Genomic DNA, 12,140 nt, shown 5'->3' with positions numbered 1-12,140 from the left:
TATATCTGTATCTGCCCAAATTCCTAACATCCTTCTGGGAAATACAAAAATGCTTGATAACACACTACAATTCAATTAAAAAAATAATTTATTGCTACTCTGCTAGACACTAGGGATGCAAAGACGAAGAAAACACAGTTCTTACCCTCATAGTTTAGAATGTGAAACAAACTCCTAAAGAGATAGCTTGAATTATAGTGCAGTGTGATGTTTTAATAAAAACAATGACTCCCGACTTCTGGTTCCAGACAAAATGGAGTAGACATATTTATTCCTAGTCTTCCCACTAGTAAAAGCTAAATATCCCCTGGACATTCCACATAAACAAACATAAGAAGACTCTGAGAGGTTGAGAGAATAGGCAGACTGGCTAGGGCTCTCTTGAGACCCAAGAAATGATATGGCGGTGAGTACCCTGGGTTTCCTTTTTGCCTTTTATATCTAACTGGATACTGGAGAAGCTGGCAACCTAATACGCCAATGGAGGCAGGCAAAAAACAACAAAACAACAAAGCCTGCTCTCTCTAGTCAAAAGACGAGGAAAGAGGGCTTCCCTGGTGGCGCAGTGGTTAAGAATCCGCCTGCCGATGCAGGGGATATGGGTTTGAGCCCTGGTCTGGGAAGATCCCATGTGCCGTGGAGCAGCTAAGCACCACAACTACTGAGCCTGCGTGTCTGGAGCCTGTGCTCCGCAACAAGAGAGGCCACGATAGTGAGAGGCCCGCGCACAGCGATGAAGAGTGGCCCCTGCTTGCCGCAACTAGAGAAAGCCCTAGCACAGAAACGAAGACCCAACACAGCAATCAATCAATCAATCAATCTTTAAAAAAAATACAATACCATGTGCAATTGCTCAAAAAAAAAAAAAAAAAGACTTTAGGTATAAACCTAGCAAAACACGTACAGGACTTGTATGTTGAAAACTACAAAACAAGTTTTCTTTTTAACCAAAAAATCAAAGATCTAAATAAATGAAGAGACATTACCATGTTCACATATGTATTGGAAGACTCATAGTAAAGATGTCAATTTTCCCCAAATTGATCTATAAGTTTAAAGCAATTCCAGCAAGATTATTTCTAGATATAGGTAGGCTTTTTCTAAAATTTATATGGAAAGGCAAAAGGAACTAGGAGAGCTAAAACACTAGGAGAGCTGCCACATTATCTTACTATAGACAGAGGTTGTCTCCTCCTACTTTAGGCCGATACTCAATGCCTGCATTAAATTTTTCATGCTTTAGGGACTTCCCTGGTGGTCCAGTGGTTAAGAATCCTCCTTCCAATGTAGGGGATGCGGTTCGATCCCTGGTCGGGGAACTAAGATCCCCCATGCTGAGGGGCAACTATGCCTGTGCGCTGCAACTACTGAGCCCGCACGCTCTAGAGCCCGTGCGCCGCAGCTAGAGAGAAGACCGGGCGCTGCAACGGAAGATTCCCACGTGCCACAACTAAGACCCGACACAGCCAAAAGTAAATAAATAAATGTTAAAGAAATAAAATAAAATAAATTCTTCCTGCTTTAAATACCTGGAATGGTTTCTGAGTCCTGCACTGAACCCTCAGCCCTTTTTTTCCAGGCAATCTTCATCATCTTGATTTTAACCACTTAGAGCTTTGTATATCCCCTAAGCTGACCCCATCTCCCACCCTTCCTTGACCTCCCTACAGTGTCTTCTGGAATGGTAATGTACCAGGAACAAACTCCCCTATGTCCTCAGCCCTTCACCTTCCTGCTCTACTGAAAACCTGGCTAATGCCTGCGGATATTACTTCCAATGTAGTTTCCCCAAGTAAGGGCTGTTTTCCCTTTCACACCCCTTATTCCACCTGGCCTGCAGGTGGGAGTAGCTGTCCTCCTTTCCCCTTCTCCATAAAACCCCAGCCTCTTTGACATTAGACTATACCCTGCCTCCTTGTCATAGTCATCTGTAGATCTCTTCCTCTTCACTGAACATTTTGGCCACTGGCTCACTGTCTCTCTCCACCACTGCTCCTGTCATCATTCTTGGTAACTTCAGCATCTGTGAAAATGATCCATCCAACACTAGACCTCTCAGTCAATCATAACAATCTCCCCGAATTCCCCAGCCTCCCTTGCAGCTAGAGGTAGTGCTATGTGACCCATTGAGACTTAAGTCAAAATCTGACGGTGGGGTGGTTTCTGTGAAAGTTTTGCTTTCCTGCTGTGGGATCTGCTCTCTTCTTCCTAACTTGAGTATGAATGGGGTGTATGCAGCCTTCTTGTGATTATGAGCATGTGGAAAAGGCAGGAGGATGGCACACTTGTTGGTCCTGACATCATTCAACCAAGGAACTTACACCAGAAGCCACTTACCTCCAATCTTCTTGTTATGTAAAGGGAAAAAAAGCTGTTTTTTAAGCCACTGTGGTCAAATTTTCTGCCCTTGCAGCTGAAATAATTTCTAATCAGTAAACCTCTCCCTGAGGCACATCCTCAAATCCCTCACCTTCCTCTTTCACCTATTGTTCTTGTCCAGCATCACCAAATCCTGGGGTGTCTAAGGCTGCAAGTTATTCCCCAGTATCCATTCTCCCCTTTTCCCTTTAGTAATAGAACCGCAAAGTTGTCACAGAGCCCATGGTCACCCAGAAAAAGGGAGGAGCCCACCCTTCTCACCCACCCAGACATCAGGCTACTGCACTACTGCAATCCTCTCCCTCCCCAACCCTTTTCTGTATTGTCAGATTTTCAGTCCTTTTTTTTTTGGCCATGCTGCGCTGCTTGCAGAATGTTCCCTGACCAGGGATTGAACCCACGCCCTCAGCAGTGAAAGCGCCAAGTCCTAGCCACTGGACCGCCAGGGAATTCCCTTTCACTCACTTCTTGATCATTCCCAACCACATACACTGTAATGTCTCCTACCTTAAAAATACACACACACACACACACACACACACACACACACACACACACACAAAACCTTTCCCTGGCTACCACCTCATTTCTCTGCTCTCCTTTATGAAAAATCTGTTGGCCGGTGAGAGTAGTGAGGTAGGTGTCATGGTCAGTGGGTGTGTGACAGAACTTGCAGAATGGGTGAGAATGGTTTGAAAGTAACTACCAGAGGCAGTAGTGGAGCATTCTTTTGAGAAATACTGCATTGCCAACACTCCTGATGGCAGACAGGATGGATGATAGTTTATGAAAACAGATGGACCCTGGAGAATGAATTGAAAAGTGATTGACTGGGATTCTGAAGAAGTTTTAGGAATACTTTAACCAATTAATTTTGCTTATATTCTTTTTTTCTTTCTTTCACATGTACAAGAGTGATAAATGATTTTTTTTAAATTATGTCTACATAAATCTAAAGGAGTTCTTTCATATATAAACCCCCCAAATTTGAAGTGATTAGAAAACATTGGGTTATTATAATTGGCTGAATTTTTCTTTTAGTGTGACATAAAATAATAAAATCTCACTACCTATATTATCCTACAGTTGATAAATGATAAAAACTCAGATAAATGTTTACCTGCTCTATGAAACCTCTGCAAAATACTGTCTAGTACACAGTGAACACTCAATAAACTAGCTCTCACTATGACGATATCTTCCAGTGGGGGTGGGAGCGCAGTTTTCTAGTATCTAACTGGACAGACCAGTGCCTTAACCTTTTCTCTGGTAAGATTTTAAAAAAAATTAAGAACATGTATATTTCTATTTTTCATCATGATTTTGTATTCGGCTCCAATTTTGGAGCACTTTAAACCAAATATTCCACCACTGTCCACAGTGATGTGGAACATTTCCTCTGCTGTTTATTTCACAGTATAGAAATAAGCATTTAGCAAGTTGCTGTTTTGATTGCTATGTGACCTCTTTAAAATAGGAATCATTTTACTTTTGTCACTACAAGAAAGGTGCTCAGCTGCTGAGTTTTCACTTAAATTAGTTAAGCAGTATGGCAAGGAGGTTTTTTACTTTTATTTTAAATAAAATGTCTTTTATTTTAAATAAAGAGACTTTGAATGTGTTTGGGCCACAAGCTCACCCCCCTCTATTTCCCATTTATCACTAATGCCCACCATGTCTCATTTCCTTTACCTATCTGGTGCCTAAAGGCATCCAAATTTTCCAGCAATGATAAAATGCTTCTCTCACACTCTCACCCTTCCCAGCCTGGTGTGAGGGTGGCATATCTGGAAACCCCAGCTCACTGTGATGGTTTCTTTTTGGATGGTTTCTTCTTTTGGCAATACTAAACATTCAGTTTAGCACTGAACTGTCTCTTAAGCATTCTGTGTATTTTTGTTTTTAATTCCCCCTAGGGAAAAATATTAAACTTATTCTTCCTTTACATCCATCCCTCACTTCCACTAACAGTAGGCAGATAGGCAATAACTTTTCGTTAACTAAATAAAAGTGTAGAAGACAGGGAGAGAAAGAGAAACAAATATTAAATAAACAAACAACCTTTAAGGGAGATTGTTGAATGGAGAGGGGAGAAGAAATGCAGATTAAATAGCCAGATCCTGTCACTGTTTTCAGTGAAGACCTAACCAATCAACTTTACTCTTAAAAGTATACTAAGTCCCTCCTTATGAAGCTGGTTTTTCAATCTAGGTTGCAAGCATTGCGCCCGGGAACCTGCTTTTTGGAATCTGAATTTGATTCCACTTGTGGTTCTGCTGTGTATAAAATCATGGCGGAGATTCTTCAATTGCTCTGAGGTTCAGTTTCCTCTGTTTATAAAAGCATGAGTTTAATAATAACTCTTTAGAAGTTAGCTTGGTGAATAGGGAGCAAAATCCTGTCCCAGGGCCTTTGCATTTGCTGTTCCCTCTTCCTGAAACCCTCTTCTCCCAGATGTCCACGGTGCCTCTCTCCTTATCCTGCATACTCCTACCTACTTCATATTCTTTTTTCCACTTAATTCTTCTCCAAAGATTTTTATCACCACCTAACATATTGTATCTTTTACTTATTTGTTTGGCTTCCCCTATTGGAATGTAAGCTTCCCAGGGGAAGTATATAGCTAGCTCTTTTGTTCCCTGTAATGACTATTTGTTGAATGATGAACAACACAACGGGTGTGTACAGTTTAGTAAGCACCTGACACATTAAGACTAAAAAATGTTTGTGACTCTAAAATGACAGTCGGTGGATCAGGAAAAGTCCATGAATAAAATAAACTGACAATCTACGAAGTATCATTGGTGGTCTTTCTTGAAACAACTGGTTCAGAGAATCCCAGGATTGGAAGGATATTTAAAGGTAGGCCAGTCCTAGCTAGAGAGAGTTTAAATTCTCCTCTGCTGTTAGAACCAATAATAGGGATTTCTCCCATCTAGAGTCACAACCTTCTCTACAAATGAGGATTCTTCTATTTGCAACAAAAGGATCCTTTTCATTAAGAATATTCCCCCCTCCTCGAATGTAAAAGTAAAATAAAAATATAGAACTTCAGAATTAAAAGAAAAAAAAACTTTTAAAAATCACCATCTCGTTACCCAGATACAATTAAAAACAACTTTCAGTACACAGTATTACCTTAACAGTTTAAAAATATACACATAGGTAGATAGAAAATTTGGGGATCTCACTGCATGTGCGGTTTTGCAGTTTTTTCCATCTAACATTACATATAAAAACATTACTTTAAAAAGCTGCACGATGTTCCCCTTGGGGGTGCACCATACCTTATTTAATCATTCCCAAGCTGTTTCCTTTTTTTCTCAAATTAAACTTTTATCCTGATCTTCGATCACCTTCTTCAAGAGAAACGCTTAGAAATTACTAGGGCAAAGGAAGTGAACTTTTAATTTTTAATATTTTTTTCTTAAATTACAGAAAATTTAAGTCTTCGCCATCAGATCCCGCTCCATAGAAAGTCTAGGGTTGCTTTAAACCAGTTGGATTCAAACCATCCCAAATTCTCTTCCCCTACTATTTTCAAGGTCTTAGTAAACCTCTCCCAGTACAATCGCACGGAGCCAATCCTCCTTCAGAAAAGAGAAACTTAAAGCCGCAGGCCCCCAGCACCACCTCTTTAAATTTTAAAACGAAGGCCCAGGCCAATGAACGTTAAGTTTCTCCCGGAACACAGCGTCCCGCCCGCCGTCCCGCAGTCCACCAATCAAGCAGGGTTCTTCTCCATCACCCTTCCAATCAGCGCCAAGGATGAAAGTGGCTCACGTAACTTATGTAAGGCAAGCGACCAATGGGAGCTGACCTTGGGGGTTAGCTCCGCCAATGCCAGCAGCCCTTGGAGAGCGCGGGAGGCTTTCGATCTGGGTCCCTGAGAGAAGCAGAGAATGGCGCTGGTTCTCTGAAGCGAGGGCCTAGGAGAGAGCGGCGCCGGCCCTGGCTCTAACCCTGAGGCGGCTGCGCGGCCGACATGGCCTGCTGTCACAACGTAATGCTGCTGCTGGATACCGCGGGAGGCGCCGCTGGTGAGAGCCCGGTCCGCCGGGTCGCCCTGCGCCTCCTCACCTACCTGAGTTGCCGGTTCGGCCTGGCCAGGGTCCGCTGGGCCTTCAGGTTCTTTGACTCTCAGGGTGCGCGGAGCCGGCCTTCCCGCGTGTCTGACTTCCGCGAGCTGGGGGTCCGCTCCTGGGAGGACTTTGAGGAGGAGCTGGAGGCCAGGCTCGGGGATGGCGCCCACGGCGCCCACCTGCCGGGCCCGGCGCCCAGGGCCACCCACACGCACAGTGCCCTTATGGAGACGCTGCTAGACTATCAGTGGGACCGGCCCGAGATCACATCGCCCACGAAGCCGATTCTGCGTAGCAGCGGGAGGAGACTGCTGGTCGTGGAGGGCGAGGCCAAGGAGGCCGAGTCTGCGCTCGGCGGCTTTGTGAACGCCGTCTTCCTCCTAGCCCCCTGTCCGCATTCGCAGAGGGAGCTGCTGCAGTTCGTGTCCGGTTGCGAGGCCCAGGCCCAGCGCCTGCCGCCTACTCCTAAGCAGGTGATGGACAAGTTGCTGCCTAAGAGAGTCCAGGAAGTCATGATAACCCGAAAAATCACCTTGTACTGGGTGGATACTACCGAGTGGCCTAAGGTAAGATTACACAGCAAACTCAGATTTTAGTGCGTGGTGCTGGTGCTGATGAACCAGAACTTGACAGCGTCTGCAGAGCAGCCCGTGAACCCAGAATGAGACTAACATGACCAACAGGTGTCCTTTCAGAAGGAAAGTTCTGGGGTCACAAAGAGGGACATTCATCACAACGGGATAGGTAGGTCCTCGGTACCTACTGAGTCAACGCGTTTGAGGTCCTTCACAATTTGGGCCCTATCTGTCTTCCCAGACTTAATCTTTCCTACACACGACCCTTATTCCAGACTGTTGAAACAGTTTAATTGGCCAACAGGCCTTGACGGCTTGTTTTGTCTTAGCAGTGAAACGCCACTGCTCTCTCTTCTGTGCCAGTTTAAATCACACTCATTCTTTAGGGCCTTTGCCCACATGGCAACTACTCAATCTCAACTTCTGAATTTCCAAACACTTTTGTGGCACTTACCCTTTCTCCATTATATGTTCCAGTCGTGCACTCCCTCACCTTCCATCTAGCCTAGAAATAACCTCAGAGGCAGGCACACACATCTCTGTATCTCCTGCAGATGTGTCGTTGCTTGTTATAGGTGTTCAGTAAATATTTGTTGACCAAATGAACAAATTCTTATGTACTTACAGTCCTAAGTGGCTAATTTGGATTTTCGTTGAGGCAGTGGAGCCCCTGCTCCAGTGCTTAAGTATAAATTTCTACCTCCATCATTTTCTTCCTGTCACTTCATTTTGTCAATAAATAACTTCATTTGAGGAGCCACTACATTGAGTACCGACTACATTGTTTTAGCTGCTGGGGATGCGGTGGTCAGCAAAGTGGAGTTTACCTTCCGGGGGAAGATATATTAGACAGGTATGGTTAACAGATTAAACAGATAAACAAGTGATAGGATTTCAAATAATGCTCTCAAGAAAATAAAGCTGAGTAAGGGGCTGACCGTGGGACAGAGGAAGTAGAAGCAGGAGACAGTTGTAAATAGGGTCGTAGTCAGGGAAGGCCTTTTTGAACAGAGAACTGAATGGTGAAGGAGGAGGATGGTGAAGGTTGGGCAAGAACATTCCAGGCTAAGAGAAGAGCCAGTGTAAAGATTTGAGCTGGAAATCAGCCTAGTTTGTTTCAGAAACAAAAAGGCAAGGAATGCTGAAACCTAGTAGGCAAGGGCAAGCACAGTAAGAGAGGAAGTTAGAAGGTAGCAGAGGCATATCTGTAGGGCCAAGGTAATAAATTCAGATTTTGTTCTAATTGTTGGGAAAGTGGCTTAACCAGGTGAAAGATGTGATTGCATCTGTTGGAAACATATGTCACTAAAGCAGGGGTGGGTTAAATTGCAAGGTTGCAAATGGGAAATGAGCATATACTTAACACAAATAATGATATAGTGGGTTAAAATTTCCAAATTGCTTTCACATGCAAAGCCTAAGGAAGACTTAGCAAATGCAACGTAAGGCAGCAGTGGCTGGTCAAAAGAAAAGGAAAAGGCAAAAGTGTTTAAGGGAATGGTAAACATTGACGGAGAAAATGGAATCCTATAACTTAGTTTGTTTAAGGCAGCAAATCAAGTGTTGGACACAATACACAACACATAAGGGCTCGATTTGGGATAGTTGATATTAAATCACATCAAAGACTTTATGCTGGAATTGTATTTTATCAAATACTGGCTAGAAATAAGTCTTAGCAGATTGGGCTTGAAGATTCTTTTTCTTTTTTCTGAATGGCATTAAAATAAGTAGGTTGACAGGATCTTTTTAAAGATTTCTTCCAGTTCGCACATCCCATCATCTGTGGGGATGGGTCTTCTCTGAGGCTTCTTACATCTGTTATGTTGTTTCCCATAAGAAAAAACCCATCAGATAATCTTAAGCTTTTCTGGAATTTTTTTTCTGGTGTAGATCTGTCTTTTCCTGTTCAAAAGCCTCTGCCTAGCCACACTGTGGATGCAAAAGGGAGACTTAGGTTCTGTCCTTGGGGAGCTCTCACTACGAGGGTAGAGAGAAGAGAAGAGAAATTCCAGGGCCTGGCATGTGGAGCTTACAGTCTGGGAAGTAAAACTGGGAGAAACAGACTCAGGGAGGAGGGAATCCAAGCACACGGAACTCTTGCAAAGATATAGGATAGAAGGGAGCATAAGAGACCTCTCTCACATTTTCCACTTTATGCCCCTGATTTACTCAACACATACCTGTTGTTGAACAAACTGCGAGGTATGCTGAGTACTGGGTGCACCATTAGTGAGCCAGACAGATGTGGTCCCTGCTGTCTTGGAGCTTATAGTCTTGTGGACATTTATAAATCCCTAAATTTGAAACTACCACTAGGACTTGTCTGTTACTTAGCCCATAATGTACATAAAAATGAAAAATGTAGCCATACTCTATATACTGGTTGTGGGTTTTTTTTTTATCATGTTCATATATTTTTAATCAAAGCTGATGTCCTTTTCAGCTCCTTTTAAAGTTTTACTTTTCATTTGCCAAGCAATTTTTTTTTCCTGGTCGGTCCTCTGACTGAAATAATTTCAACAAATTTTTTGTTTCCCTTTGGCAGAAAATCCTAATCAGGATCTGTGATACCTGAACAGGCTTACCATTCTCCCCCTTGGCAGTGAGCACAGGTGTGGATATATGGGTGGTAACATCAAATACTAATTGATTAATCTACCACAGCATTTTCCAAACTGATAGGCATAACCAAAACAAAAGTTTGGCAGTACATTGCTTATCTTCACTACATGTGATAGTTTCTGTTGTGCTCTGATATTTTCTTTCCGGGTTTTTTTTCTTTAACACTGATCTTAAACCATTCAGTTGATTCATCATAGGGTCCATCCAAGTTCATCAGGATCACGATCCTAATTTTAAAAGCACTATCCAAGAGAGTCGTGGGTTCTTAGACTGGACTGTCATTGCCTTGCTGTGAACTGGGGCACCCTCTGAACTTCAATATAATGGAAAGTTTGGAGAGGACCTAGAAGACCCTTCCAGTTCTGATTTTTCACATTCACATAGCAATTTATGGTTCACAGTTGTCAACTCACCTGTGGAATAGGCAAAGCAGCATGATCAATGTATTCTAGGGTAGGTTCTCCTTCATGTTGCCATAGTACCTGAATATTGTCATGGCATATTGTGATTGTGAGTTAAATATTTCATGTTATTGCTTTTTTACTCACCCCACCCTTGACTTTAAGAACATAGAAGACAGGGACTATATCTTTCTAGTTCATGGTATTATCAACCTGGGTCCTTGGACTCTTTAAGCAATAGAAATTGATAAGAGGCCAGATGAGAAATGCAGGCAAGGCTTTATTGGGACTCGTGCTGCACAAGGGAGCAAGAACAAGAAACAGGGGCCCTTCCTACTCCCCAGAGAGGGGCAGGGGCCTGGTTCCTTAAATGGGGGTGTAGCCCACCAGATTGGTGGGCTGGGCAGGAGGCGTAGCTTAGGTGGTCTGTGCACCCCCTTGGTGCTGTGTGCAGGGATCATACTCAGTACCCTGCTTTTGCTCTCAGCACCTCAGAAATGGCAGTTGATTTGTGGCCTTTTTGTATCCTATTCATAATTGTCCTGACTGCATGCAGTTATTTTTAGTCCCTTATAGTTTCTTTGTATTCGTTTGTCCAGGTGCAAGCACTCCAATAAAGGGTCCCATGTCCCAACCTATCTCAATGGCACATAAAGGTTGCTCAATAAAAGTTTGCTGAAAGAAGGTTGGACGAAGAGTCAGCTATGTGTGAAGGAGTGAGGAATGGCTTTTACAGAGACAGCAGGGTTTGAGCTAGATAATGAAGTATAATAAGCATCCAGTTGGTGAAGATGGAAGGGGAATACACAGCAAACAGAACCGGCAAAAACATGGAAGCATTGTAAAATGTGGCATGTTCAGGACACAGCAAATGGTTCAGTGTGCCTGGAAGGTAGGGATGGGTGAGGGAAGGATAATGTGTTTGGAAATATTGTTTAAAGCTGGGCTGTAAAGGGCTTTATGGCTATACTGTAGGGCAGCGGGAAGCCCTTCAGAGTTTTTACAGAAGTAGCATGATCGGATATGTAGTTTCGAAGAATACTTCTTAAAACAAAGGAGGAAAGATTGGAGGCAGAGCACAGACTCTGTAAGCTGCAGTTAAGAGTCCAGACTTTAGTGAAAACACTGAAGATAGAACTGAGAAGACCTGTTTGGTCTCCACACAGACCCGTGGGTGCCGGCAGGGTGGGTGAGTCAGTGGTGATCACCCTCTAAGGGAGGTGCTCCTGCCTCTCTCCTGTGACACTTGGCCGCTGTTGTGTTGTAGAGGACATGATTTTTTTTATTAATGTGTAATGACTTTGCATTCCTTCTAACGTTTTATGATTTATCCCTCGTGAGTTGCATCACTTCTGTTCCTTGACAGAAGATAGAATTGAAGTGCTATTTTCACTAAATAGGTGCTTTCTTGAAGGCATATTATATAGCAGTTATTCAAGTAATGGGATGCTGACCATTATTTGTGTTTGGTTCAACAAATACATTAATTGTGTAATTTGATCCTTTCATGTACATATCAACTTTACTTTCTCCTGATTTCCCTTAGCTTTATGAATGCCTAACTTACAATAACCCAAGATTCTTTGTAATTTTTATTTTAGTTGTGGGAATCTCCGGACCACCTTGGGTACTGGACAGTATGTGAACTGCTCCACCATGTAGGAGGCACTGTCTTGCCATTTGAAACTTTCAGCCAGGATTTTACTAAAGCTGGGGAAACACTGCTTGGTAGTGAAAGAAAGCTGTCAAGGGAACCTCACCTCTCTTCATGGATTTCAACTCTGCCAACTGATTCTACTTTAAACTGTTTGCTCTATAATTCTCCTGAGTATGAAGCCTCATTTCCACGGGTGGAAGGAACATTATTTTTCCCTGTTGAAGGTAAGCAAATAATACTTGGGGGCGGGGGAGGAGTGGTGATGGGGTGGTTGATCTGGGTTTCATTCATTTCTGCAAGGCAGGCCCATGAATTCTTTAGAATTTAGAATTTCCAGCGGCCTAGGCACTCCATTAACGCTTGTCATTGAAAGATATCTAAGCAAAATCAGAGATACCACAGGAAACGACTGAAGTTTGGT

At 43.1% G+C, this 12,140-nt stretch overlaps 1 protein-coding gene across 1 annotated transcript in view; it reads left to right on the top strand.

The window, feature by feature from the left end:
• The first annotated feature begins 6,364 nt into the window (after nt 1–6,364).
• Nucleotides 6,365–12,140, top strand: part of TICRR (TOPBP1 interacting checkpoint and replication regulator) — a 43,364-nt gene continuing 37,588 nt past the window's right edge. Inside the window, exons 1-2 of the mRNA XM_059915391.1 lie at nt 6,365–7,027; nt 11,664–11,943. Of these exons, the coding sequence (XP_059771374.1) occupies nt 6,365–7,027; nt 11,664–11,943 (943 nt within the window). The remainder of the gene's footprint in view (nt 7,028–11,663; nt 11,944–12,140) is intronic.

Source organism: Balaenoptera ricei, chromosome 2 (genome assembly GCF_028023285.1).
Source record: "Balaenoptera ricei isolate mBalRic1 chromosome 2, mBalRic1.hap2, whole genome shotgun sequence".
Taxonomy (NCBI): domain Eukaryota; kingdom Metazoa; phylum Chordata; class Mammalia; order Artiodactyla; family Balaenopteridae; genus Balaenoptera; species Balaenoptera ricei.
Note: the sequence above shows the minus strand (reverse complement) of the source record. Positions and strands in the feature narration are given on the sequence as shown.